The following is a 27,242-nucleotide window of genomic DNA, read 5'->3' on the forward strand; positions in this document are numbered from 1 at the left end:
AGTAGGAAAAAAATGAGAAACAGGGAAGGGAAGGGAAGAATACTAATGAACAACTAAACACGCCACATGATTGTGGCTGTTCGGAACATTAATCCGGAAGCATATGCAACCATTACTATTACTGATTTTGTCATATTATTATGTTTTGGTTAGGATATGTATTAAGCTGATTTACAACGGCGCTTGCTTTACTAAAAAAAGCTGCATTCTTCGGTCAAACCCACGTGCATTGTAATGAGAGTTTATGCATTTGCCAGAAATGATTATGATAAGTTTGTGTCATCACAAAAGGATATTTACAGCATGTTCACTGAATGTTTGAATTTATCTTATTGGTTACACTTATACTAGGTGGGTCATAATTAGTAGGAATTAATGAGTAATTCATAAGATTATAATGTATAATTTCTCTTATTTCTTTATTAGTAACTTCCAGTGACACATATATTAGGTAATGCATTTACCTGATTTCTACAATTATTTCCACAAAGTGTCTTTCTCCATCTTGTCAGAATGCTTAACTTTACGTGTCTGTGTGTCAGTGGCAGAACGATGATGTCGGAGCCCAGTTTTGGAGTAGCTGAGAGGATTCCACATGGAAGAGCTTAGTTTGGGTTTGTGTCCGCAGTCGTAGTCGATGCACTGTTGCTGTCGTCCTCGTCAGCATTTTTTGCCTTCATGAAGTATTAGTTTGTAATATAAGAAGTTCCTGACTGAATCAGACAGTTGTGCAGAAGATGTGAGTCATGTGACTTATGATTTGTGTTCCGACTTGACTACACCACTGCTGTCTGTTTAAAATAATACTGAAACAGCGTTCTGGTGCATTCTGGCTCCACTACACCACTGCTTTATACTATTTCTGGGCAACCAAGAGAAAATATCGATACTATTTCTACAAAACATACAATTACTGCAATTTAACAGATACCAGTGCAAACTACACAAACTAGTAAAGTAACTAGCAACAACTATGATGCATGAACAGTGTAACCCCCTAATCTAATATACTGTGCCATTTTTTAAAAAAGAAAAATAGGCAAACTACAAAAGGCAGAAATTGATAACAGTCAGAACAGGATTCTCTCTTGATGACATTTTTTTTCTCCATAGAATTCAATACAGCTATTAAGAGGCTTTCACGTGTTATTCTTACACAGTATTTGTAAGTCGCCCTGGATAAGGGCGTCTGCTAAGAAATAAATAATAATAATAATAATAATAATAATAATAATAATAATAATAATAATAATAATAATAATAATAATAATAAAGTATAGATTCAAATATAACACGGACACCAGTGTAAACCAGATCTATACAAATAAGCTTTGAACCTGTGTGCCTGAAGGATTCTACCTGAGTGACTTTGATGCTGATCTTAGCTCATAGAAAACAGTCAGTTTGGCCTGAGGGGTGTTACAATGTAAGCACTTTAATCATACAGTCACTAGCAGGTGTGCACAGAACATCAAGATGCTTTTAAAAAGAAGGCGTTCCCCTGACTCATTGCGACAAGATGGTGTGAAATTATTTCCTGATTTTCTAATGAGTATTTCATTATCTCACAGACACACCCTACCACTGTGAAAAAAAAAAAAGCCTGAGCAGTTGTTGTTTCAATGTTTTAATAAGCCTAAAATGGCAGACCCTGATTGCAGTCAGCAGGATGAAACTAAAAGGTTAATACTAGCCCAGTGAATACCAGGGAAGCTGGAAGGGATGTTTTTAGCTGGAACAGATCATATTTACCTCAACGCACACTACAGAAAAAAAAGGTTTTTTTAAGAGAGTAATTCATACCCCAACTACACGATACAGTTCCTCTTGTTCACATACACACAGGAAGCAATGATTGCAAAAAAAAAAAAAAAAAAATGACCCTGTGATGAGTATTACAACGTTTTATTTTCTTTCTGCAGTTGCCAGCTAACCACCTGTTCAAAATGAGATTATCCGCTCTTGGTAGGCTAGAATATGGGTATGACAGCGGTCCCTAGTTTAACCACATGTTCTCTTGTTTTTTGGCCCTTGGTAAAAGGAAAGCAGAACAGCTGAACAGAAATAAAGTTTGTTTTTGTTTTTTATTCAGATTTTAGTAATGTATTAGATTTTTTTTTTTTTAACCAAGCTAAGTATTTGCTCCTTTCTGTACAAACCTAGGACTTTAACAAGCTTATTATAATAACATATGCAGTAATAATTGGCATTTGTCTGACTTCATCACATACTTTATAAAAAGAATGCATTGGGACTGCATCAGTTTGACATCACTTAACAATTGACACAAAAGAAACTCCTACACACAATAGGTTAGAAAACCACTCCTAAGAGTTTGCTTCATTTCTGCCTCAGACAATGCTTCCACTTTAAAATCGGTACCTGCCTGGAATTAGTTGTTCCATTACTAGAGGGCTAAAAAGGAAGGTCTGGGCTAAATTGCAATTAGGCAGCCCCAAGTGAGGCTGGCACCAGTTAACTTGGTATATTGGAGTGAAAAGGCCTGTAATCAGCCTTCGGTCATGTAGAACAATGCATACAATTAAATTGACATTAATGAATAATTGTGTAATGAAAATGGAAGAGGAGAGTTAATTGTATGTTACAGTGAGTGTAATGCCCAGATAACCTTGCATTTAATGCTATTCTTAGCCCCGCTGCCAAGACTTTCACAGAGCCTCTCTCAGCAGGAAGTCATTAAAGCTGTGAGTAGATAATGCAGGCACGGTGAAACCTAAGTGGCAACAATCTAACAAGAGTTTCTTTCAGGATTGTTTTTTGGAGAAGGCATGATGAGGTAGTTTGTACTCAGTTCATTAGAATTAAAGGTCATGTTTGCCAGCTGCCCACGGCTTGGTAAGTTAACGCCATGGGTAGGAGTTTGGGGATCCCCTAGTCACTCGTACTACAGTATCTGCATCCCACCACACTGTAAGTAATGTGACTGTTAAAACAGAGAGACAGCGGGAGACAGAGAAGGTTGAAATGTCAAACGGCCCCATCTTACCAACTGGATATTCCTAGCTGTAACCAAATTACAATTATGTGTTCAAATATACCTGCCAGTTCTGTTTTTCTTTGACAGAATGCTGATATTCCCAGGTACTATATCTGAAAAGGAAATGGTCAAAAAATCTGTTATTTTCTAGGTCTTATTTGTAAAACTATGTTGAAGACTTTTCATTTAAAATGGTCAACCTTTTGAAGGGCCAGAAACTGAATTAAGGTGGCACAAAATGCTGTACAGTATATAGGCCACAGACCTAGGTGTATTGCACCCCTGGTGACAGCCCAACATAAATTGAGTTTATTTGGTGGCCTTTTGGTTGTTGAGTTATTTCTTTTGAGGAAGTAGAAATCGCTTAGCCATATGGCTAATAGAAAAAAAAAACATTAATAAACTGCATTTGCCTACAGAGCAAAGTCATTTACTTTTTTGGAGTAAAAGAACTGCCAAGAATTTCCGTGTATCAGGAATTTGCGTTAAGCCAGCTGGTGTCCTTTCCAATGAACCCCTTTGGATTTCAGGCAATACATTTCGACGCAGTGCGAGAAAACAAAGAGCCCAGGGTTTTGTTTGCGAATAGCAGCAGCGCTTTCTGTTGGTGGGTTAACTTTGGTTTGTTTTCTGTGTAGTAGGAAAACAAACACATTACGCTCCTATCATTTCAGGTTGCTGGAGATCAGACGGTTGAAAGTGTTTGCAGTAGTCTGAACTCTTGCCTCCAGTGTTGAAGGATATAACATTAATCAGCTGCTCCAAAGGGAAACCAAAGCCGACTGTGACTCTTTTTAGAGATTGAGGATGGTACACAAGAAAAAATCTGTATTGATCACCACTGATATTAAAGCTCTTCTTATTTTGGGATTAAGGTGATATCATCCTTCTAAACCTGTGTGCCAAACTTTACCAAGGAGGAGTAAAGTAAAAGCACAGTTAGCCTTCATTCATCCTTCATTCATATTAAAAAAAATAAAATAAAATAAAATATTTTTCAAAAAAAAAAAATTGTATTTGTCTGCTGTAGTGAGATGTTAGTTGGTGGTGACTAAGCTAAGTGGGCCAAGTAATTACAAACAACAATTTATTAGCAGGAAGTGTTAATTAACTGCAATGAAAAAAAAGACTTGAATTGCAAAATAATTGCTAGTTTGAGATTTTGTTTTAAATCGGAGTATTTATTTATAAGATAGCCACTTAACTCTAATTGATTCTATTAGAGCGTTCTGTGGAAATTTCCTGAATCCTTCTTTTTTTTTTGTTTTGTCAGAAAGTGTTGAGCTGAATCCCAAGCTGTTAATAGAAATTAACAATTACATTGATCTCTGACCAGGATACTTTCACTGCAGTTGTTCCTGGAGCCGTATAATCACTTGTACGCTGGCTGAAATGGCAGTAGCTGGGAATGCATGACTTACTTTTACATTGTTTACTAGGGGGTGTTAGCAGAGCGGGCCTGTGAAGAGCCTGCTTACCACCCCTGTGAGATTCCTGGTTTAAAAAGGGGCTTTACACAACTCCATGAATGAAGAAGAATCGTTTACCCCTTCTTTGTTAACACTTTTTCAGCTCCTCACATAAAAGGGGCCACTGGTGTCAGGAAATGCAGTTGCAGACATTCAGAGTGCCCCCATAAGGTTATAATGACCATTAACAGGTTATGACCTGCAATTACAATCTTGCTGAAAAGACATAATTTAGTTGGAGACTAAACACTGCAAAGCTCCTCAGACTAAATTAAAAGCTTTGCCTAGCAAGGGAAGTTAACAAGAATTAATTGGTTACTGTAGATGGGAAGAGAACCTGCTCATTAGTGGATTTGCTAGGTGAAATAAAGGTGGACTTCATTGCATACCAGCTGGCACCCACTGGCACAAAGTTCAGAGCTGTGGGTGAGCTTCTTCCTAAAGCATTATTTTTCTAAAGCAGCATTAGATTAAATTGGTAGCTCATTATCAAAGTCCCTAGCTTGCTTGCTTGTTTTTTTAAAACTTTTTTTTTTTTTTGTCAAGTTGTGGTTGTGGCCTGAACTCTAAATCACTTTGTTATTGCAATGTGCATTATCTAATGAGTTGTCCCAGTGTAGCCTTGTGAAGGGGTTGTTAAGAACCCATGTTGTGTGGTTCAGGCTGTGTGGTCCAGTGGTTAAAGAAAAGGGCTTGTAACCAGGAGGTCCCCAGTTCAAATCCCACCTCAGCCACTGACTCATTGTGTGACCCTGAGCAAGTCACTTAACCTCCTTGTGCTCCGTCTTTCGTGTGAGACGTAGTTGTAAGTGACTCTACAGCTGATGCATAGTTCACACACCCTAGCCTCTGTAAGTCGCCTTGGATAAATGCGTCTACTAAATAAACTAATAATAATAATAATAATAATAATAATAATAATAATAATAATAATAATAATAATAATAATGTAAAGTAGACTAATCCTGTCCATGGATTTGTGGCCTTGAGTTGAATCTCATGTCATTCTGATCCAGAGATAGTGTTCAATGTACCTGAGTTACCATGTGCTGCGACATGCATTAAAGTTCTGTTGAAGGCCATGGTTGCAAGTGTTAACCTGAGCTCGGCTGAGGTGACAAAGTAATTAACTGTTCAGAAATAAAGAAAGCCATTGGAAAATTGGGGCTTGTGCTCTCTAGTGGGATTTGTGTTCTATGCATTTGTCTCAAATTGTAGGCCTCAGCTGTTCAGTGATATCACAGCATAAAAATGTCATGATGCTGCACCATATTGTTGACTTGGGTGAAAAGGATTATGGGGTGATATTACCAAGCAGGGTCCAGATGCAGAGCATTGTGCTGACCATGTGTGATGTCCAGAATGGAAAGATAATGTGGGTCTTAGACTGGGATCAAAATTACAACTAACTCTACAATTTGGACAGGGTTTTAATTAAATGGGTCCTTCCTCATTAAATGGGTATTCAGTTTATAGGGTGCTTAGTTGTTTGTGAACAAACAAAGAAAAGTGGAAAGGCAAAGAATAAAAAAGAGCAACAACAGATTGCTTGGTTGTGGGGTTTTTTTTAATACAAGAGGTGTCAAAGTCTACGTTTTTTTTCCAAAGGGGCATGAGGCATGACTGTTGCTAGAGTTAAACTTCTTTGTGATGTTACTTCATGTTTGTTGCCGAGTTATCTGCCAACTGCATCAAAGGAGTCAGTAGCAGTCTGTAGATTGACTGCCTGCTGCTTTTCTCGTTGTTTTTAATGGGGTCTTCACAGCAGGGGGTGTTATAACAATTTGTATTTCCCAACCCTCCCTCTCAGGCACTCTTGGGACTTTCATACTTCTATCCTGCCTCAGCAGCTGGGTAAGTAAAGATGCTGCTCACTCATTGGCCTTTGTTTTCTTGGGATGTGCCAGAGTTTGCTCTGGAGAAGCTTGTGTCATAACTGGAAAAGGCTCATTTTAGACTTTAGACCCTAAAGTATATGGTTTATGTGCTCTACTTTATCCGACAGCAGACCCTGTTAACAGTACAGTTTGTTTCCATTACCCAAATATAGTTTTAGCTGTGAAACACAATCTCCCTGTGAAACTTGTTTGCCCGTCTGTCACTCTGTGAGCCAAACAGACTGCTACTGTACACTACAGTATGAAGTTATAAAACATTCAATTCTATTATGGCTCAGGATGCAAAACAAACATTTAAAAGGGGATGGCTGTTTATACTATTGTAGGCTACTTGCTTCTATCCACATAACTTAAAAAACTCTTCAAAAGATGAATCCTGAGGCCAATAATCTGTACTGTTGTGGCAAGGATGGCGTGAGTGGCATGGGTGTTGACGTCAGCTTCCAGCGGCACGTCAAAACCAAAAGCACGGGGCTGAAACGGCCACAGCTGTATATTTATTAAATAATAATACAAACATGTTGATAAAACACAAAGAAAAGGCCACACCAAAACAAAACAAACACAAACAATACTACACATTAGTAAAACGAGTACCTTTCAACCTTGTAGTCGTGGTAGCATTTGCTTTCTCTTTCTCTCTCTTTCTCTTTCTCTTTCTCTTTCTCTATATTTACGTCTGTATCCTCATCTCTCCTTTTAATGAGCCCGGAGTGGGTCCTTTTATATTCTGTGGTTGGAGCCTTAATTACCTATTAATAAAATAATTACCTTATTAAGGCTCCAGCCACATTCCCACAAGATTTATAGGGCTGGGGATTTAACCCCATCCACATCAACTACACATTATACAGCCGGCTTTTCACCGGTCTCAAATAATAAATAATAATGACTCCTAGAACAATGCACTTCGTAATTTCACGTGTCTCATTAGCTATGCTGTCGTTCTGAGCTATGTTTCCACATATAGCTCAGTAGGGTGTGCTATCCACTAATGCTCCACATGGCGGTATTATTATGTTTTAAAGGGAATGTCTAAAAAGCTGTACAAAATTGGGCTTATAAAGTAATAACTATATGGAAAAACTATTTTTAAAACTGTATGGCACTCTGCTGGCCTGCTCCTTTAAGTCAGTCATGTCCTGACAGACATTCAATTATGAAACAGTGGATTTTCTCTTTTGTTATCATGGTGCTTGTTCAGGGAGCATAACCTTTTTTTAAGATGTTAGATAGTGCATTTGGTGTCTATTATGATCAGCTCCAGTCTTTATCAGTGTGTAAAGCACAGCTGTGTTATTTGCTCCCTTCAGATCCTGGTGGCTGTTAATAAACTTGCATGGTTGTTTTGAGTATGCATCAGTACTCAAGAGGAATGTGTTATATATTGAAACTTCTGTATTTAATTGCAGTGCAGGCATGGCATGGGAAATCACAATTTGAGCTTCCCTGCAGTGTTCTGCACAAGTTCCTCAACAAGCCCCCCCTAGGAGACTGGGAAATAGTTCATCCGTCACGCCCATTCCATCCTTACCCTCTCTGTGAGACTGCAAACAAAGGGTTTTCATCTGTACAACTTGTAATGGTGTGTATACTAACTTGCACTGTGATATATGTACAGTAGGGATAATCCATTTTATTTTGGGAGAAATTGGGGATACAGAGAGACAGTTGTTAGTAAACATGGAGCACTCAATAAAACCAGGATCGCCATAAGTCCTCCAGTATCCCACAGGCTCTCACAGTTCTCTCCAGTATTAGCATGGTCAAAAGTGCCCATCACCTAGGAAACAGGGGATCTGCATGTAAACAATAATGTGCTTCAGCACTGCTGAATGGAGTACTTTATAGAAACAGTCAGTAACATTTTCAATTACTAAATACATCAAGAATAACCATTGCATTGCAGGTATTTATTTAAAACTTTGTATACGACACTTAAATGGCATTTAAATGTCAGTGTAGAATGGAATTGTGCTTTTATTAAGTCTTACATTATTACTGTGTTTAGAGTTCAGCTTTACTTGACTTGGTGTTTCAGGTTCTTGAAAGGGTATTTTTCCTTACACCGCACACAATGAGATCCCAGGCTTTCGAGAATATACATGACCCCACAAGTGCTCCAGGATTGACAGGATTCAAACAACAGCCCAAACTGATACCAGCCCCCTTTATATTGGGCTGAGACCACCAAAACTAATTTCTGTAGGTCAACACCCTTTCGATAAAAATACCTTTGGGTCACTACCAACCTGCACTAAAATCTTTGGAAAGCTGACCCACCCAACCCCAATATCTAATCCAATTTATCTCCAGGGTCTTAGAGCACAGAAATATTAGGACCATTCTTTCACAAAAGAGCTAAACAGTTTTATATAAAAGTGACTGGAAAAACTTTTTTCTTCTTTTTTTTCTTCTTTTTTTTATTTCCTCCCCAAAACAAAATACTGTCTTAGGTTGTTAAATCGCTTAAGGTTTTGAGGATTGTAGTTGTAACTGGCATGATGTATTGGATTAGCAATGGCTGAATAGAATTTCTCTGAAACTGATAAATATTCGGGAGTAGATACAGGTTAAAGGTGTTTTGACTGTTGAAAGCTGCATTGTAAAAGACACAGTAATCCAAAATAACAGGTTTCAACAAGAAAAAGAAAAAAATACATCAAACACTGACTGGGGGCTCCAGCTGTTGCTGAACTTTACAGAATATCTGCGTTTATAAATGCTTCAGTGTACACAAGCTTACCTGCCTGAATGCAAATACTAGTGAATCATTGGATCACATTTTTCATTTTGTGTGGTGTGCTGAACAAACAGAAATCTCTGATGAACGGTTTTAATTAAAAGTCTTACGTGACAAATTTGGACAGGCTAATAATATCCTTAAGATGTATAAACCATTGTCTGTAATTGTCAGCCTTGTAAATACATATGTTCTGTGGTGCAGATAGCGATGTGCTTCAAAGTTGCTAAATCTTCACTTTATTTAATTCCTTTTCTGCATACATCTCATTTAGCTAAATATACTATAGTTATTTATAATTAATGGCCTATTATTTTACTTTTATGTCTTTATATGCCCATCCTTGCACACTACTGTCAGTTTGTTCATCCCCTTTCCCCTATCACACTTTCACCAAAAACCCTCAGCTCCTTTATTAGCCTAATATTATTATTATTATTATTATTATTATTTGTTTATTTAGCAGACATCTTTATCCAAGGTGACTTACAGAGGCTAGGGTGTGTGAACTCAGCTACAGTGTCACTTACAACTACGTCTCCCCCGAAAGACGGAGCACAAGGAGGTTAAGTGACTTGCTCAGGGTCACACTATGAGTCAGTGGCTGAGGTGGGATTTGAACCGGGGACCTCCTGGTTACAAGCCCATTTCTTTAACCACTGGACCACACAGCCTCGAGAATGTATCTTACTGTAGTGTGTTAGGGTCCCAAGTTAGACAACTTTGTTATGGGACTATTTTGAAAGGGAATATCTGAGACGAGTAGTTTTGATCGCGCAGGTTTCTCATTGGCTTTTTTCTATTTCAGTAAGGGTCTCAGCCTTTCTCATGCTGTTTGAAGAATGAAAACAGCAGAGACTGGAGGAGAAACAACAACATAGGTATTTTAACCAGTTCACTGTTGGCAGTTGTTAAATTAAAGGTATCCAATTTTATAAATATGTGACAGTGCAGCAACTATAATATATCAATTACAAAAATGCAATAATTTATACACAACATAACATATTTAAACAAAATCTTTGGATCATTAAGATTTTGTGATGACAAATTACATTATTTGATGTGGTGGCATTCATGGTTGGATCAAAAATGTCAGTCAGGCAAGAGAGAGTATATATCTTTAGAGAGAGATCTTTAACCAGAAGACTGCAAGAAGACCCCCCTATCCTCCCCCGCCCACTGTTTTTTGTAAGTAGGCAGTATACAAAGCAGTTTATCTTTAGATTGTTTATTTCAACAGTAGTTTTTTATTTTTGTTTACTGTAATGTGTTGTCTTAACGAGTTCTGTGAGTGGGTTGGTAGTCCACGGCACTGGACAAGCAAAGGCTGCATTCAAATAAACAACCTTTTCACAGAAGATCTCCTTGAGCATTGGAGTTATCTGTAGATTATCTCAGGCTTTGTAACGTCCAATCAGATTAAATGAGTCCTTAATAAAGAGGAATCCTGGGGCTCCTGACTGGCGCATCCGGTAAAGATGCTCTGCGTGGAGTGAAGGATGCATCCTATAGTCTGGACGTTGCCGGTTCGAGTCCAGGCTATTCCATTGTCAACCGTGGACGGGAGCTCCCAGGGAGCGACGCACAATTGGCTGAGCGCCGCCCGGGAGGGGGGGGTGGGCTTATGTTGACCAGCGACCCCTGTAGTCTGGCCGGGCGCCTGCGAGCTGCTGAGCTGCCCAGAGCTGTGTTGTCCTCCGACGCTGTAGCTCTGAGGTGGCTGCATGGTGAGCCTGCTGTGTGTAACGAAGCGGGCGGCTAATGGCACGCGCTTCGGAGGACAGCGTGTGTTTGTCTTCGCCGCTCCCGAGTCAGTGCAAGGGTGGTAGCGGTGAGCTGAGCTTAAAAAAATAATAATTGGACATTCAAAATTGGGAGAAAATAATAAAAAATAATTGGCGATGACTACAGTTTAAAAAATAAATAAATAAATAAATAAAGAAAATAAAGTGGAATCCTTAATAAATTAGCTTACTGTATACTGTTTGGGGAGGCCTGAAGGTCACCCATGTGACCGCTGTTCTCAGTGAAGGGAGTGACAGCAAGCTATAACGTGCAAGACTGGTCATTACCCAGAACCCATCAGTTTTACTTTAGCTAATGAACTAGGCAGTTTTTAAAGAAAATCCTGTGATGACTTCTCAGAAGGGAAGACATCTTCTAATAAAAGTAGACACGCTTAGAAAAACTAAAGCTGATGAGGAACAGGCAAAACAAAGCGTGCAGAGCGGGTGTGATCCAGCTTGTTAGGAGCCAACAATATTCTCCTTCATTGTTTAATGTGTTTTTAAAACTGGATGCTCCAGTGTAGATACCCCAGTGGTAACATTTTTGTATTTTGACATGCCTGTGGTATCTCAGTGCCATGCCAAATACACACAATTGCTGCAATTTATTGTAGCTAAGTATTATGGATACATCTTGTGGTGCCACTGCACTTGTGAGACTGTTATCTATTCACAGAAACCAAGATATTGAGTTAGCAAGCTTTCTGAGTGAGGTAAAACAGACACCAAATGCCCCTACACATCTCCCCTACCCCCCCACCACCCCTCCCCGCAGCACAAAACCAGCACATCATTTTTCTTGTACACTGGGGAGTGTTCAGTATGTTGACAGACAACCACCTAATGCAGATTTGTTTTTCTTCTAAAAAAAACTTCTTATAACTATCAAAAGTTCAATACTCAAGTGGAACAGAGTGAGCAACTGACTCACTCTCAAAGGCTTAACAAAGTTGGCATAAACACTTACAGTGTATTATAATATGTAGCTTGAGCACAGATTGGAGCATTGGCAATTATAAAGAAAGCTTAAACAAATATGTTTGACATTTGAAATGACTTGAGCAGTGTAAACAAATGCTAGCAAGGGGAATCTTAGGTCTAACAGCTTAGCTCTGAATACACTCTACCATTGTCTGAGCTAGGAGTCAAGCTAACAAACTCTTTCTTTGCCTTCTGTGAAGGGATGGGTAATGAGTCTGAGAAAACAAGGTATAACTGAATTTCTGTATTAAAAATATTTTTTGATGCTTTGTTTTCTTAATCAAACATCCAGGCAGAAGAAACAACTTTTCTGTTATACATGACGAAACTCTTGAAGCTATCAGTAAAAAAGCTTAACTGTATGGAGACAGTGAGCAAACATTTCAGTAGCATGTCTGTCAATGCCTAAAATTCGTCACAATAATTCATCAATATTTTAACCGTTTCACTGCTATAATGACGGGTAGCGTCCTTCTTGAAAATCTCCCATGTGGTACTATAATGACTGGTGTTCAACTGATTTCTTTTGTTTCTGGCACTGGAATGCAAATAGATTATCCTTGAGTTTGTGGAAGTTTTAACACTGGATAGAAGTGATTTAATTTTAATTAACTTTTTCAAATCACATGCATAGCTATTTTGCTAATAAACAGTGAGATTGTATTAGAAACTTGAAAATCCATCTTTTTTTTCTTTCACTGCAGTATATAAAGTAGTGTCTTGTTGCCTATTTTTCTCATTACAAACTGACCTTGAGAGGTACCCCTAAAAAGACAAACACAAAGAAGCAAAAAAATGTGTTTCAACATATCAGTTATATTGTATAGGAGTGAAAATGAAATGGGTTGAAGATATCTGCTTATTTGGCATGCCTTGTTTTTAAGTGGTGTTCGCAGTACAGATTTGGTTTGGACAATATATGCAACAACAGCAATGCTTTGTCTGGGTAAATGAAAACAGTACAAACAGACAAATTAGATTTTTTGGGAGGATGTTCCAACAGTTTAATTAAGTTGGGCCTTTGCTTGTTCTATGGGCACCAAAATTCTTACAAATCTCTTAAGGGGGTTGTTTTGTGAACAGAGGCATTTATACAATTCAGTCCGGAAACTCATGTGCTAGATTATTTATTAAAGCATAGACTAGACAACACGGCTACAATATACATATTTTATACTACATTCTTTTGGCCTTAGGCCTCACTTTTCGGGGTAATAAGTGGCCGATAAGTGGAGAGCTGACCGTAAGGAAGCCATGGGCAGGTGGAGGCTGGGGAGGAGGCGACGTAATGGATTGAGGTAAGATGTAAACCCTTTCCTTGCCAATCATTGGACATATTGTTTCTTAAAAGACAAACAGCTGTTCGACTTATGATCTGTTCTGGTATTGGAAATGCCTAAAAAATAGATGATATTTATGTGATTTGATCTAAGGTTAAAAGTGAGTTCCCTGTCTGAACGAGTGCTTTGCTTAATTTCTTATCATACAACTCTTTACCGGGTAACAGAACTCCAAATGCCTTCAGCCTTTGGGTCTTAGTGACAGAGAACCAGATGGCGCTCTTTTAATGATAAGAGGGTTAGGAGATAGTCCTGCAACATGTATACACATATTTATTGGGAATGGTGTTTAAAACCTTTTTGTAATGTCTATAGGCTGGCTCGTGCCTACGTTTACTCTCTCTTGGTGTGCCTGAGTATCTTTTCATTTTAAAATAAAGCCCAACGGCAGCTGGTCAAGTATGAACCAGGCTTGTTTCTGCACACGAGTGCTGGGGTATTCAGTAATTCCGCTGTTTAGAATATATAGTAGACTCGCCAAGTAAACCTATTCTGTATTCCACTCAGAGTACAGGCAGATGAGTCCAGCTAGCAGAGATTTTGTAGAGGAATCTTGGTTAGAAATCTCCCTCCTGATCTGTGAGGGCGCTGTGTGAAGGTGTGCAAACAGTGTGCCAAGGACTGGATGGTCTGACAGTTCATTCCAGGGAAATGTGGAAGTCAGTCATCTAGAAAGGGGGCGGAACCACAGTACACCAAGTCATCGTCCCAGACAGGAAGCGATGTGGCAATCTCGGATTGGAGGAAAAGCGATTGCACTCGCTAACCAACTGGGTGTGGCTGAAGGTGCAAAAGGGGATGTGGCTGAGCGAACTGCTCCTTTGTTATGAGTGCACAAGAGAACTGCTGAAGGAGTGTAATAAAAGAACTGTGAATGTTTAGGGTTTGTGTGTTATTGTACTCGTTTGATTTTGTTAGACAGGTAACACGTACCAGGAGCCGTCGCTTAAGGCCAACACCAACCCGGACAGCATTGCATTACTGTTCACGAATAAATTGTGATCGTGTTTGTGTCTTTGTGTGTGTTTATTTCGGGACTGTAACCCGTGGTTTAAACAGTGCAAAACTCGCCAAAACGACCTGGATTACAAATAAAACAAATAAAGAATGGTTTGGACTGTGAACTTTGTTGTTTGTCACCTGTTTAGACATTACATCAGCTGTAATCACCTCTACACCTGCGCACTGCAAACCACTTTACCACAAACACTCACTCATCTTTGCTTGCTATAATAAATAAATTGGCCGATGGCTTCAGACTGAATAGTGAATAATTTCTCAAATTAAAGAAGTAAACTGCCAAAGTAATTCAGCTACGCCTCTACCCTTGAGACAAATTGCCACATCTCACCTGGCAAAACAGTAATAATGTTTAATACCCAGCATCAGCTGTAAACACCTTTAATGGGCAGTAACCTGTATTAAATGTGAGCATGTTGGTTTTAGTTTTCAAAGATATGCAGCAGCCCGAGTATTATAATTATAGAGCTCACATATCTCCACAGACATTAATTGTCTAACGCATAGTGATTTATAGCCATCCTGGAAATGATTATTAATTCTCTTGATTATTTTACCTGTGGGTGGTAACAACATTGCTCTCAATAGAACTGCTGCTTAAAAACTGCTTCATAAGAAAAATGTCCCTTAGGTAACAACAACTAATTTTACTTTAATCAACTTATACTTAAAAGAGTTTGATTAAGGGCGCTCTCACCCTTTGGGGAAATGTATGTTAAATATTATTTGCTTTGTTATTTATGAACATTAATTACGTATTTCTTTTAAATGTGTACAGTATGCTCAGGCTATTATCTCAATGCCCTCTTAAATAACATTTAAAATGTTCAAACTGAAAACTTGTTCTCTTATATATACAGTACCATTACAGTATATTTGCTGTTGTTTGCTCATTTTTACCTTTACCTAATTTGTTTGCTGTAGTGATTTATAAAATAATTAAAATATTTAGTAGTACGAATTAATAAAAGCATGACTTCAATTGTGGTTTTGTGAGGAGCTAATTAATATCCACATTTAAAAAGGAACTTAAAGGAACTGAATTCATTAAGCTGAATTGTAAAGCAATGTTATTGTGCAATTCTCAGTAAGGGAAAATATGTTTTTAGCACATTTATCAAGCATGAATGTGATAACTTAAATTCCAAAACAACATCAGTCTTGTTACATTATCCCTCCTGATCACAATTTCAGACACTAGAAATGTATAGAATTGTACACCCAAGTCTTGATCCCTGAACTCTTTGTAAATGTTGCATTGTTAGAGAAGAAGATTATTGATCAAAGCTATTGATTCTCGTTCTTTGGCTTAAAACAATAGCTTCTCTGTGTTATTGCTGTAGGAATGAAGAAACTGGAGTCCATGTTTAATGTAGCCAGGCTACCACCATGATCACAATTGATATCTGCTGTCTCAAAACATGAGCACCACTGTAGTCATAATCTGATCAGAGGAGGAGTTTATCTGGTTACAAAGATTTGTTCAGTTGTAGGTAGGGTGTGTTATTAATTTGAAATATACAGATGCAATGGACAGATTTGTTTTGAATTCAAAAGGTTGACCTCTGCTTGCAATACTAATGGGTTGGTCTACAGTACAAAGATCATGTGGCATCAGTGTCATTTCATCTTCACTACCGAATAGTGCATCAGATTAATGAATGGAATGCAGGCGTCAATGAAGACAGGTGGCAATAATCCCGATAAGCGACACACCTGAAGCCTCTCATACACAACCAATTACTTTCTCACTTCATTTTTCAAAAGCTCACCAGTGTGAGAAACTAAGGTGTTGAAAACAAGGAGCGATCTTTTTTTTGCCCGATTGCCTAGTCAATGTACCTTATCCCCGACACACTGACTCTGTCCCTGGTGCTGGGGAGTCATTTCCCCTCTGAACATTCTCAGTCCTGGGGACTTTTTGTAAAATTTCAGAACCCATTATTATTAAGTGAAAAGCTTCAATATTCATATTGCTGTATCTTCAAGAACACACCAACTCACTTCACATGTGACCTTGGACATTCATCAGCCTGTGATGTTTACTAATAAGTCTGGCGAGTCTGTGATAGGACATTTTTCCTGTTCAAGAAGTTCACTGAGCATGACGATTAGGGTACAGAAATGTTTTCGCTCTCTGGATTTAGTTTCCGTTCTCTGTTCTCAAAATGGATAATAAGGGGAAAATTTAATTTCTTGAAGATGTACTTCTTCAATTTATTTTTGAAGCATATATTTCTTTAGGAGACCTTGGTTCATATTTGTCTTTGCGTGATATTCAGAACCCGATTAATAAATAAATGGAGAGGACTTCAGTCTGCAGAATTGCCAGATCAGCACCACAATTTATGACAAACAAAAGATGTTTGTAATTGGACCATCCCCAGTCACTATGCTGATGTATTGGTATATGTATGTCTATCCTTTTTTTTCCTTAGGGGGTGGGTGAGGGTGATTTGTTTTTAGACACTGACCTTTATAATTGCCAGACAGAAATAAGCACTTTCACCATATAAATATCCCAGTTACTATTTAGTTAGATACATGTGTGTGGATCTAAGCCTCCAAATGGATAAAACCTTTAATAGATTTCATTGGGAGATTTTGGTTTGCCCTTGCTGGGCTGTCATTTACATTGTATAGTTTTTTGTACATACACCCTGAAATACTTGTTAACAAGGAAAAAAACTACCAACTTTTAAACTGTTTCCCTGAGTGCTTTCACCTTTTAAGGACCTCGACTGAGTGCAATAGAGAACACAACAGATTCTTCCGAGACATTTTTACAGAGTTACATCCATCCAATTCAATTATAAATTAAACTGACTAACGAACCATAGCTCATTATGGGAATCAATTACTCAGAACTGTCTTTTGACCAAAAATGTGGAAAATAAAAAATAATGATCATACTTCAATATTCCAGATTGTCAGGAGGTGGAAATTCAATTTCCCCCTCTGTCTGACACCCTGCAGGAGCGTCAGGGAACATTATTCATCATTGCTGTTTTTATGGTTTGTGTGGGTTTTAATTTTTACTGCGCAATGATCATCTGCTTCTCCTTCGTGATACATTGTAGCTGCCAGCCAGGTCCTCTGGGGCAGACAACAGGCCAGCCCTAGAGTCATGTCATTGCATGGCAAGCTCTCTGAGCAACTTATGGAAATGTGTTGTTAAAAGATGCAGCTCTTTATGTCTCTTCATGCGATCAGCGCTTCATTTATGCAAATTGCTAGAAGGAAGTGGTGGCAACATTTGTTTTAAATTGAAAGCGGTGACACAGTGGCAGCCCCGCCTAAACTCTTAAGGGGGCTTCTGTTTGTACCCCTTTTCTTTTTTTTTTATTGGTTCATTTGTGAGGACTGTCAGTATAGGGAAACGTATAGAAGAAAATAGTAGAGTACAGAAATTGCATACCTGATGTGTTCTGAATAGTGCATTACATACAGAAGAAAATATTCTAGAAACAAGTGACATACTGTAGGGCTTGGCATTTGCTTGGCAAGTAACCACAGAAATATCTCACCAAACATATCTTGTGGTTTAATTAATTTTAAAAACCAAGAAAGGAGTATAAAATGTGTTATATCATTACTGTTACAGATTAATTTAAGTATCTTGTATACTCTTGCAAAAGACCTCCTGGATTTAAACATGATTGGAGGTTTCAATGATTTAATTATAAAATCAAGTTGACTGGATATATCATGAAGGGAATGGATACCGTGGATAACATTGTGTCTTAAAGCCAGTACTTCCTGTAAAGGATATAAAAAAACAGCCCAGTTATGCAAACGTATCAGATTACTATAGGTCTTGGCAACTATTTTGCTATTTTTAATTATATCCAATTAGAATAATTAATTTGCCTTACTTCAGAAGTATACTGGAGGTATCGCATTTAAAGAGTGGACATGCTCAATTAATTAGTTGTGTCCAGCTAAAAGCCCAACGGGAGATATCGTCATGACAACCTGGGGTAGGCCTCTATCCACCTGTTGGAAGATAGGGAGAGCATTAGGCGGTTGGTTCCCTCAGTAGGCCTCCTTCTGGCCTGTGGGGAATTTTGACTAATTAGAATTAGTTGTCCTTCTGTAGCCCAGCTCCTGACATAGATTGCATTCTGTAGCTCTTTGTTCCACTTGAGTTCACAGACAAAACAGCCAGTGCCATGTCTGAAATGAAGCAAGGCAATATAAAGACATTTTGTAATTGCTTAATAGTATTTCATTTAAACACTTTTATTTTATTTATATTGAAAAAAAAATACATAAACATTAAAAAATACATAAAAAATAAATACATAAACAAATAAGTGCTATTTTAATTGCCTTGGCAGTGTTACAAGAGTAAAGTAAGCCCATAATATAAAACAATGTAACCCTATCAAAGCCAAAAACAGGTTTTACTTTAAATTGTGATAGCTGCTGTACTAGTACCATGTGTGGCTGTAACACAAGAATAAGAAAGTATCCTTTGCTTAAAAAACTAAAATACAAAAGCTAAGCAATTGCAACTTAGATTGTCAAGAATCTGGCCGACAACAAAATATTATTCAATCCAGATTCCTTGATCCTGGTGAATGCACCCTTGTACCCATGCAAGGAAATATTTTACTTAGCTTCCATCAGACAAGCATTCCAGTTTTGCTATTACAGATATCGTATTAACCTTAAACCTGTTCATCTATGACTGTGATGAAAATCATTACAGGATACATCTGGCTGCCTGGGTCTTGAGATAACCAATTTGCACAACGGACCAGTTAATGTGGACCATCAGACGACTTCAGCCATGAGGGCTGGTATTAGAGACAGGGAGGCTCATAAGATGTATAGTATTAAGTGAAAAAGCACAAACCCACACAAAGAGTATCTAATGGCAGATTATTCATCAGACTGAGAACACCAGAACGTGGTTGGGCTTTCTTAACAGTGGCATTATAACACTGTATGCATTTTAAGGCACAACTCTTCTACTCTGTGGGTAGGTCCTATTTAAATAGCAGTGTCACTACTATTTGTTTCGGAGTTGCTTTTTAATATGGCTTGAACCCACAAGCCTATTTTAAGGCAGTTTTTAAAAAAAATAGATCCATCTAAGACACTAGAACACTGGTTAAACCAGGTACAAATGGCAATACAGTAGCCTATAGCCCATTTTCACAAAAGTGTGCTCTTCGTGTAGTCCAATGCAGTGACACCACAATGGCAATGCAGTAGTTTTACCAGTAGAAAATGATTTGGCTAACATTTACAGTTACATATCTGTTTACGATATGCATTTAGATAGATTTGAACAGCATTCCTGCATGTACTGTGTAGTGCTTCTTGGTGTGGCTGTTTCATATTCCAGATGCCTGTATATAAAATACAAAACAATGGCAAGGATTTGGAATGTACAGCTAGGCTGCATCCTTTAAAGAATGTTATAAGGTCAGGACAAAAATGAATAGCAAAGGCTATTTCACTTACTATCACAAGTATGTATGCTGTCACTGCATTCATTCCCTTCAGAAGTTTACCAATCTAAAGAGCTTGCATCCCAGCACAGCCCATGTGCTTTAGAAAACCTTCTGTACCTTGTAATTGATGGGGTTCTTCAGCTGATGAAATAGGCTTATATTATTCTTTTTGCTAAACTATTTTAGTCCTTTTCAATTTGCCTGATGTAAATACCAGACTTTTTTTTTTTTTTTTTTTTTAAAGATCTTTCTCAGGTCACAATGGTTTGTCTCAATTATGTTGTTTTGCTGTCCAGTCCTTTAAGATAATCTAATTCTCTTTATGGATACAGTAACCTTTTTGTACTGCTTTTAACCTCTGAAGAGTTGCCTTGACCCTGGCAAGCACAGTGAATGAAATATAATGACATCTACAAATGATTGAATGGTTGAATTGAATGGATCTTGCAGTGCATTAAGGCATACCTCTAAGATTTTTGTCGCCATTAAAGCCTTTAAAGAAACTACCTTCGTACTTTTGGTTAATTAAAACCTTCAGAGGCATTAGCCTTGGGTATCCTGTTCACTATTGTGGGAAATTTAAGAAATGCGTTGTTGTAGATAATTAAAGGCATTATCTTTCTGGTAATGTCTACAGGAAAATATTATTGTGTTTTTTTTGGTTTGTTTTTTTAGTTTAGTTTAGTTTAGTTTAGTTTTTATAATAGTAATATTGTAGCATTTTTCTACACTCAATTATCGAAGAAAAAGTCTTGCAAAGCTGGTTGAAACCCCCCAGTTTTCAAATAGCAAGGTGCAGTCATTACATTCAATTGAATGACAGGGCTGTGAAACAGGACAATTGACACACAACATGGATACATGCCTTCACACACGTAAGTGTCAGGTTTATATATCATTTATGTCCACGGTTTATTCATGTCAATATCCGTTTTGCACTGAGAGGAACTGGTGCAGGACATTGGTAATTTCCATTTCTAATAGACGAGAGGATAATAAGGATAATTATTTTCAAAAATCTTATTAACTGAATCATTATTGCAAAAACACATAACTGAGGTGGAGAAGGTGCTACATGGGCAGCATGCTCACCAATAGTGCCCTGTCCATATCCCCTCGCCCTGTCCTTAAGTGACCTGGTGTTTGGGGGGAGAGGGGTGGTTCAGTCAGTATACCAATATAATCTTTCCTTTCTGAAAGACTGCAGGCAGCAACTGGGACTGTGTTTTAGTGCTGTTGACACATCTCCATGACAAACAATCCAACTGAACTCTTTTCATATCGACCTATCAGATCAAAAGGACCGAACCGCAAGCTACCAACATAGTTGTTTTGTTTTAATCTTTTGTTATTTTTCTTTTCTTTTCTCCTCCTTAATGTTTGTGCTTTCTTTTGTCGCCAGGGCATTCCTAGTCACTTGCTCTGTCTTCCTAAAATAATAAAATGCTTCCCACTTTCCCACCTCAGTCCTGACCTCCACATGACACCTTTACTGAGGCCTTTTTGGCTAGTGAATCTGATAAAAACGAGACCATACATATCGTGCTGAGTGCCGGCACACTGTTAAAATCTCCTGACCATCACACTACCTTTACTATTGATAGGCATGATGGGTAAACCAGGGGCACAGCACCAGGAAGCAGCAGGACTGTTAACATTATTTACTAAAACCAGGACCACTTTACATGTGTTCATCTTTTCACTTTGAGAAGAAATATGTAGCAGATGTAATAAAGGGACTCATCCAACTGGTTCATCACATTAACAAATGTTGCATCTTGATAAGGGGGGTGTTTTTTATTTTTGCTAATGGAAAGAAATGGTGCCCTACTTCTTGCAGCTGATACCTCTAGCAAGGACCTTAGATGGCTACAAGGGTTTTATGAAACTGTCTTCTCCACCATTTTCTTGGTATCGGGGAACTAAATTTGATCATTTAAGTGCAGCATAATTGTCCACATTATTTGGTTATATAATGATTGAGATTGTAGTCACTTGAGCCTGTCTGTACCCTTACCAAATCCATGGCCATACAGTGGATTACTATAGCAGCGTAGTACCATAGTTAATGTCAGTGGATGATGATTTGGATGGCAACAGTGGAATAAACCATTGTTAGAATGGTTCCATAGTTTCCAAATCATGGCATTCATAACATTTTCATGTTGTGATACACACAGCATATTCCTTGCAGTACAGTGATACTCTATCACTGTATCGCCATTCCAGCTACAATTTGAAGAGGATAAAAAACAACATAAACACAACTATAAACTAAAATACAAAAGACACGTAGTTTTAGTGGGGCTGCGGTGCCTGTATTCACTTTGAACTGGTTTTAAGTATTTGTGAAACATCACATTGTGTACTCAAAAGAAGTTCCCTTAGGATACGGTGCGTCCTCAAGCCGTTAAGTGCCTCTCCACTGAGTGATAGACCCATTAGCATAGCAGTTAAAATAACATGGTGAAGCTACTACTCACTTCATTAGCATGTGTTGAATAGAGCTTGACCATGAATCGGATGATGTTTATTTCACAAAAGGTTCTCTGAATCTCCTTCATTCTCCAGTCTTTCAGTTGTACTGTGCAGTAACATTTGCATGCTACAGTTTTAATGGACTTTATTTGTAGCTCACTTTTCAACAGTTCAACAGCTGTGACCAACCTTGATGCCCATTGTCATTGTGCCTCCCGTATTATGATTTAAAGTACCTGTTCTCCCTATTTGTCAACGGGGTCCATCTGTATTGAAGTTGCTGTAGGGTAGTTATAATTACAGTAAGTTATGTAGTCATTTGTAATTGCTAAAAGCTGACTTCTCAATGGCCGTTTAATCGTTAACTTGCGCAATGTAATGTATTTTACGCAGTGCAACGAGAAAAAAAAGAGGCGTTGTGACAGCATTGAAAGAGTCTAATAACTATGTATAATTGGTCAAAGATCATATTTTGATCTACTGGGCAGTTTTGCATTCATTTATCTCCATGAATTTGAAGAGAAATGTACAGTTTACAATGCGTATTTATTAGGTTTTTTTTTTTTTTTTTTTTGGATGAATTGGGTAGGGACTGCTGTATAAGTTGATTTTACATCACGTTAACCCCTGTGCAAATTGTTATCCTAATGTACAATATAATGGTAATAATTATTGGTTATTTTGTGAACTAATGTACCACTTTGTTGTAGTCCCTTTGGGGTATGGACCTGTTGGTGAAGTCTGATTTAAGGTTTTAGAATGTGCTAAAAGCAGCTGCATTTAATTAGGTCAGAAGTGGCACTGGACCAATGTAAAAGGGAGTGCATTCTCTTTTGGGCCATATTGTCTTCATCTGTGAGTAGTGTGCCAGTTAACAGAGTCTTTCTCCACTGCTCTCCTGATTACCTCTTAAATGTAGATACATTTTTGATGTCAGAGATAAGGCGATCCATTGCTTCATTCCTGAGGGGTCAAGTCCAATGTGTTAGATAGATATGTGCATTTAAATTTTTTTATTTTTTTGGCAAGGTTGGGGGAGTGTTTGCTGTGCCAGTTGATACATTTGTTTATTGTTTGTTGCAATTGCTTTGATCTCACAGCATTACAAAACTGCAAGCCTCGAGGTCTACTGAAGACAAAAATACAACCACTTTAGGATGATTGGTGTAAATGTACGGTACTGTAAATCAGCTGCAGTTGCACTAATGAGTTAATTCAACATTTAAAACAGCATACAACCAGATTAAAGTTGCCATTTGGAGCAGAGGATGTAAGGCATAAAGGGCCTATGTGTAACTTAAATCATTATTGGCAGCTCTGCGTTCACTGAAATGTTCTGCGTGAGCTGGCACCATTTTACCATATATTAATTAGGACTAGTCATGACATAAAGAAGGCGAAAGTTCAGAATCTGGTTGGGATAAAACGTTTAATTCTTCAGTTTCCACTGACATAGCCCTTACTTGTGGCAGAGCAGCACAGACAGAAATAGCCAAGTAATGAAGATGGATGCATCCTGTTATCAGGCAGCCATTTACTGGAGCTTGATGTAACCTTAAACATTGCAGATAGCTCAATGGCTCTTGCCACAAAGAATCTAATTAATGAATAGCAGCCTGAAAGAAAATGAGCAGCGTGCATTTGCAGATGAATTCTGGACACCAATTAAATGCTGTTCAAATATCACACAGAAACTGTTTATCCCTGATGGAGCGCACAGCAGTGGTGCTTTGACACTTTTCACTGGAGGGTTTTTTCTTCTTCTTCTTCTTCTTCTTCTTCTTCTTCTTCTTCTTCTTCTTCTTCTTCTTCTCCTCCTCCTTCTCCTTCTCCTCCTCCTTCTCGTGCTCAGTGCTGCTAGGAGCCCAGGTGCAGAGCAATATGTGCACTGTGGTCCTGAGGCGCATGCGGAGGGAATATTAGCTGCAGGCTCTGTATTCTGCAGAGATATGGCTGTTAAATATTATCTGAATGACAGCTGTCTATTGGCTTTGGTTATTATTATTATTATTATTATTATTATTATTATTATTATTATTATTATTATTATTAGTAGTACTATAACTAGTATTAGCATTAGTATAAGTACTGTATTACTATTAGTTCAGGGCTTCCTTAATAATTCACTATCTGTCTTACACTTAATAAAATTTAAATATTGAAAACAATGAATTAGTGAAGGACCGTTATTCATTAAAATTGTACATGTATCATTTACAGTCAACATGGCTTAACTGTGGATAAACCATCTATCTGTCTAAGATATTTACACAGTACTGTATGTAGTCTCCTCACTTGCGCTTAAAAAACCCCACAGTAGCTGTTGTTTTAAACTTCTGAAAAAAGGCAAACATTTGTTGCTGTTTCTGTTAATTAATGAAAAAAAAGAAACAGACACTTTAATTTAAAAAAGCCCAGCTTAAAACAAAGTCCTTCCCTTCCATTCCTGATCCATGCTCTTATAAGCAGATCCTCGTAAAAGCTACTTCCTGTCTTTTTTTTATTTGAAATATTTTTTTGTTCTTGTTTTGTTAACAGTGCATATTTGAAACAATAGCAGATGTCTGGAAACGATGTCCATTATTAGTCTGGTAAAAGATAGCTCAGGTATTTTAATGACTATAAATCGCTCGACCTCCAGTCTCATCTATGATGTCATCCAAAACCCTTTTCTATCTTTTACCCATTTGTAATGGAGTCATCTGTTATCCTGTATATTATACAAGCTCAAGTAGAAAAATGGTCACTGAATCTTTTTGGAATGATGCTGTGCAAGAAAGGTGGTCAGGATTAGGTTATGCTTAGTATGTATGATAAACGTATATGAAATGCATACAAAAATAGTCATGATACCTGTGTCTCTACTGAAGTTTTCTTTAATAATGTATCCTGTGGTTTATTGAGTGTTCCTAATATATCTTCTTAGTATTAAAATATGTGTAATATAAAATGACTTATGAAGAAGCAAGTTTGAAAGGGCTTATTTTAACATTTATGTTCTTTCACACATTATTATACTACTATACATGAAATACCCTTTCTCAGTTCTAAGATTGTAATGCCCACTCCCCTCATTGGAACGATGAGGTGACATCAAGACTGACATTCTGACAGCAAGACTGGCATTCATTTAATTTTAGGATAGCAAATTGTTAAATACGAATGAGTTGGCAACTTGAAAAAATATAAGGCAGGTTATGCCTTTTCCAAAACAAACTGCTCACTGCTGCCTGCTGCTGCTGAATTCCCTGATGTGTGGGGCGTAGGTTGTGGGGAGTGGGGGGTGCAGTGGGTTTCAGCCAGCTGTGTGCTTTAGCTGCTGGCATGATAGTTATTTAATTTAATGATGCAGACAATGTGTGGTTTATTTTGTTAAAGGTGTGCTTGTATTGAAGCGTGACTCTGAAGTGTGCTTTTCAGTAGAACTAAAACATATCCAGGTCAGTATCAAAATAGCTCTTACAGGTGAGACATATACCTTACAGTGCACCAGGCCTGAGCAGGTCTCACCTGCAAAAGTTACTGACCTACTCCCATTATCTGGAGGAAGCGGAATAGGAGCTCGGGTTGCAATCTGACACTGTAGCAGATTGTGTAATCTGAAGTCCTTGTTCTTGACAAGAACATACATTTTCAGGGTTTCTAGGAAAAGTTCCAGTTCAATATAATGTTATGGAAAACAGGCTTTACTCCTAACCGCATGAGTCTGAAGTATTACTGAGAGTTATCTTCAGTATGTGAAGCTCAATTAGGCATGCTGTAAAGAATAATTGCACATAATTTGCACTGTTTCCATGCATGTCCTTTCCCCTTTAGTTGGATTGGGGAAGTACAGACATTTTTCCATTAAATGACCCTTTCAGCTCTCTAATCTCTAATGTCAACCAGTGACTTTAACATCATCATAAAGGTGGCCCTTCTAAGGTGGTCTCCCAATTATAGACCAGGTCCAGCCTTCCTTAGCGAGCGAGGCCTAACAAGATGCCAATACAAGAGCAGGTGCTAGTCAGCACATTCTGATGGCTTGGGTTGCCTAAGCAGAGAGCAGAGCTTTATTGAAGCGTGCAGTGTGGAAGTTCTATCTAAACAAAAACCTTGTCTGATTGTATTGCATGTGTGTCCTCTTTACAGTACCACTTGCAGAAAGGATCAGCGTGGAGGCTTGTTGCTTGCCGGTGGCAGATCTGGATCATTTGCACCGTAGCCTTTGCCCTATTTGCCATTGTCCCCTTCGTGGTGTACAGGATGATGACTGCCTTCAGAAACCCTCCTCCCCACCCTCTGTTCAAGGCGGCAGCAGTCTGCTTTGGACTGCTCACTGAGACGCTCCTAATTAAGTAAGTATTGTCAGGTGTCTTGTAGCCAATTAACTCTTTTACTACTAAGCACCTGGAAGGGACCCTAGAGAAACCAGCGTGTCGGTGAGAGGAGGCCTCTGAAATTCATATAGGAATTTCAACTCCAGTGCTACTCTCAAATTGCACGTCTACACTTGTTTAATTGAAGTGACATCATTAAGCATATGACCTGCTCTGAGACTTAAATGAAACCAGTAGCAGAAACTCAGAGGGACAGGAGGTGTATCACTTTCACACCTCAGGTTATTGATACCTAATGTGGCAGGGACCAGTTAACGGTCAAATGTTCAAAGGTTTGTTTTGAGAGTTTTTTGTTTTTTTCTTTCTATTCCCTGTTGCCTAACTGCAGCAAACACCCCCAACTTCTTAACCAGCAAATGAAGGGAACACAAATTGATAACAAGGTTTAATATCTGAACAATGCTAGCTGAGCTTTTGACACTCAATTGCACCAGATGGCACTGCAATTTGAATTAATATTTGTTTACAGGATACAGTGGTATTCCTCTGACACTTCTCTCCATGCTGGTCTGTTGAACATTTATATTTCCTAATTTGACTGCAATGCAGTAGTAAGCAATTTAGAAAATGTTTCCTAAAATTCTATATTTTAATTTTAATTCAAGATAACGCCCACCTCTCCTTTTCACCTTCATAAGACAGGCTTTGAATCCTTAACAATGTGTGATGACATTTTATTTC

General features: G+C 38.1%; 1 protein-coding gene across 1 annotated transcript in view; it reads left to right on the plus strand.

Moving 5' to 3' along the window:
- Positions 1-27,242, plus strand: part of LOC117417329 (uncharacterized) — a 77,001-nt gene that overhangs the window by 36,556 nt on the left and 13,203 nt on the right. The window contains exon 4 of the mRNA XM_059035061.1: positions 26,314-26,519. Coding sequence (XP_058891044.1) covers positions 26,314-26,519 — 206 coding nt within the window. The remainder of the gene's footprint in view (positions 1-26,313; positions 26,520-27,242) is intronic.

Source organism: Acipenser ruthenus, chromosome 12, assembly GCF_902713425.1.
Source record: "Acipenser ruthenus chromosome 12, fAciRut3.2 maternal haplotype, whole genome shotgun sequence".
In the NCBI taxonomy this organism is placed as follows: Eukaryota; Metazoa; Chordata; class Actinopteri; order Acipenseriformes; family Acipenseridae; genus Acipenser; species Acipenser ruthenus.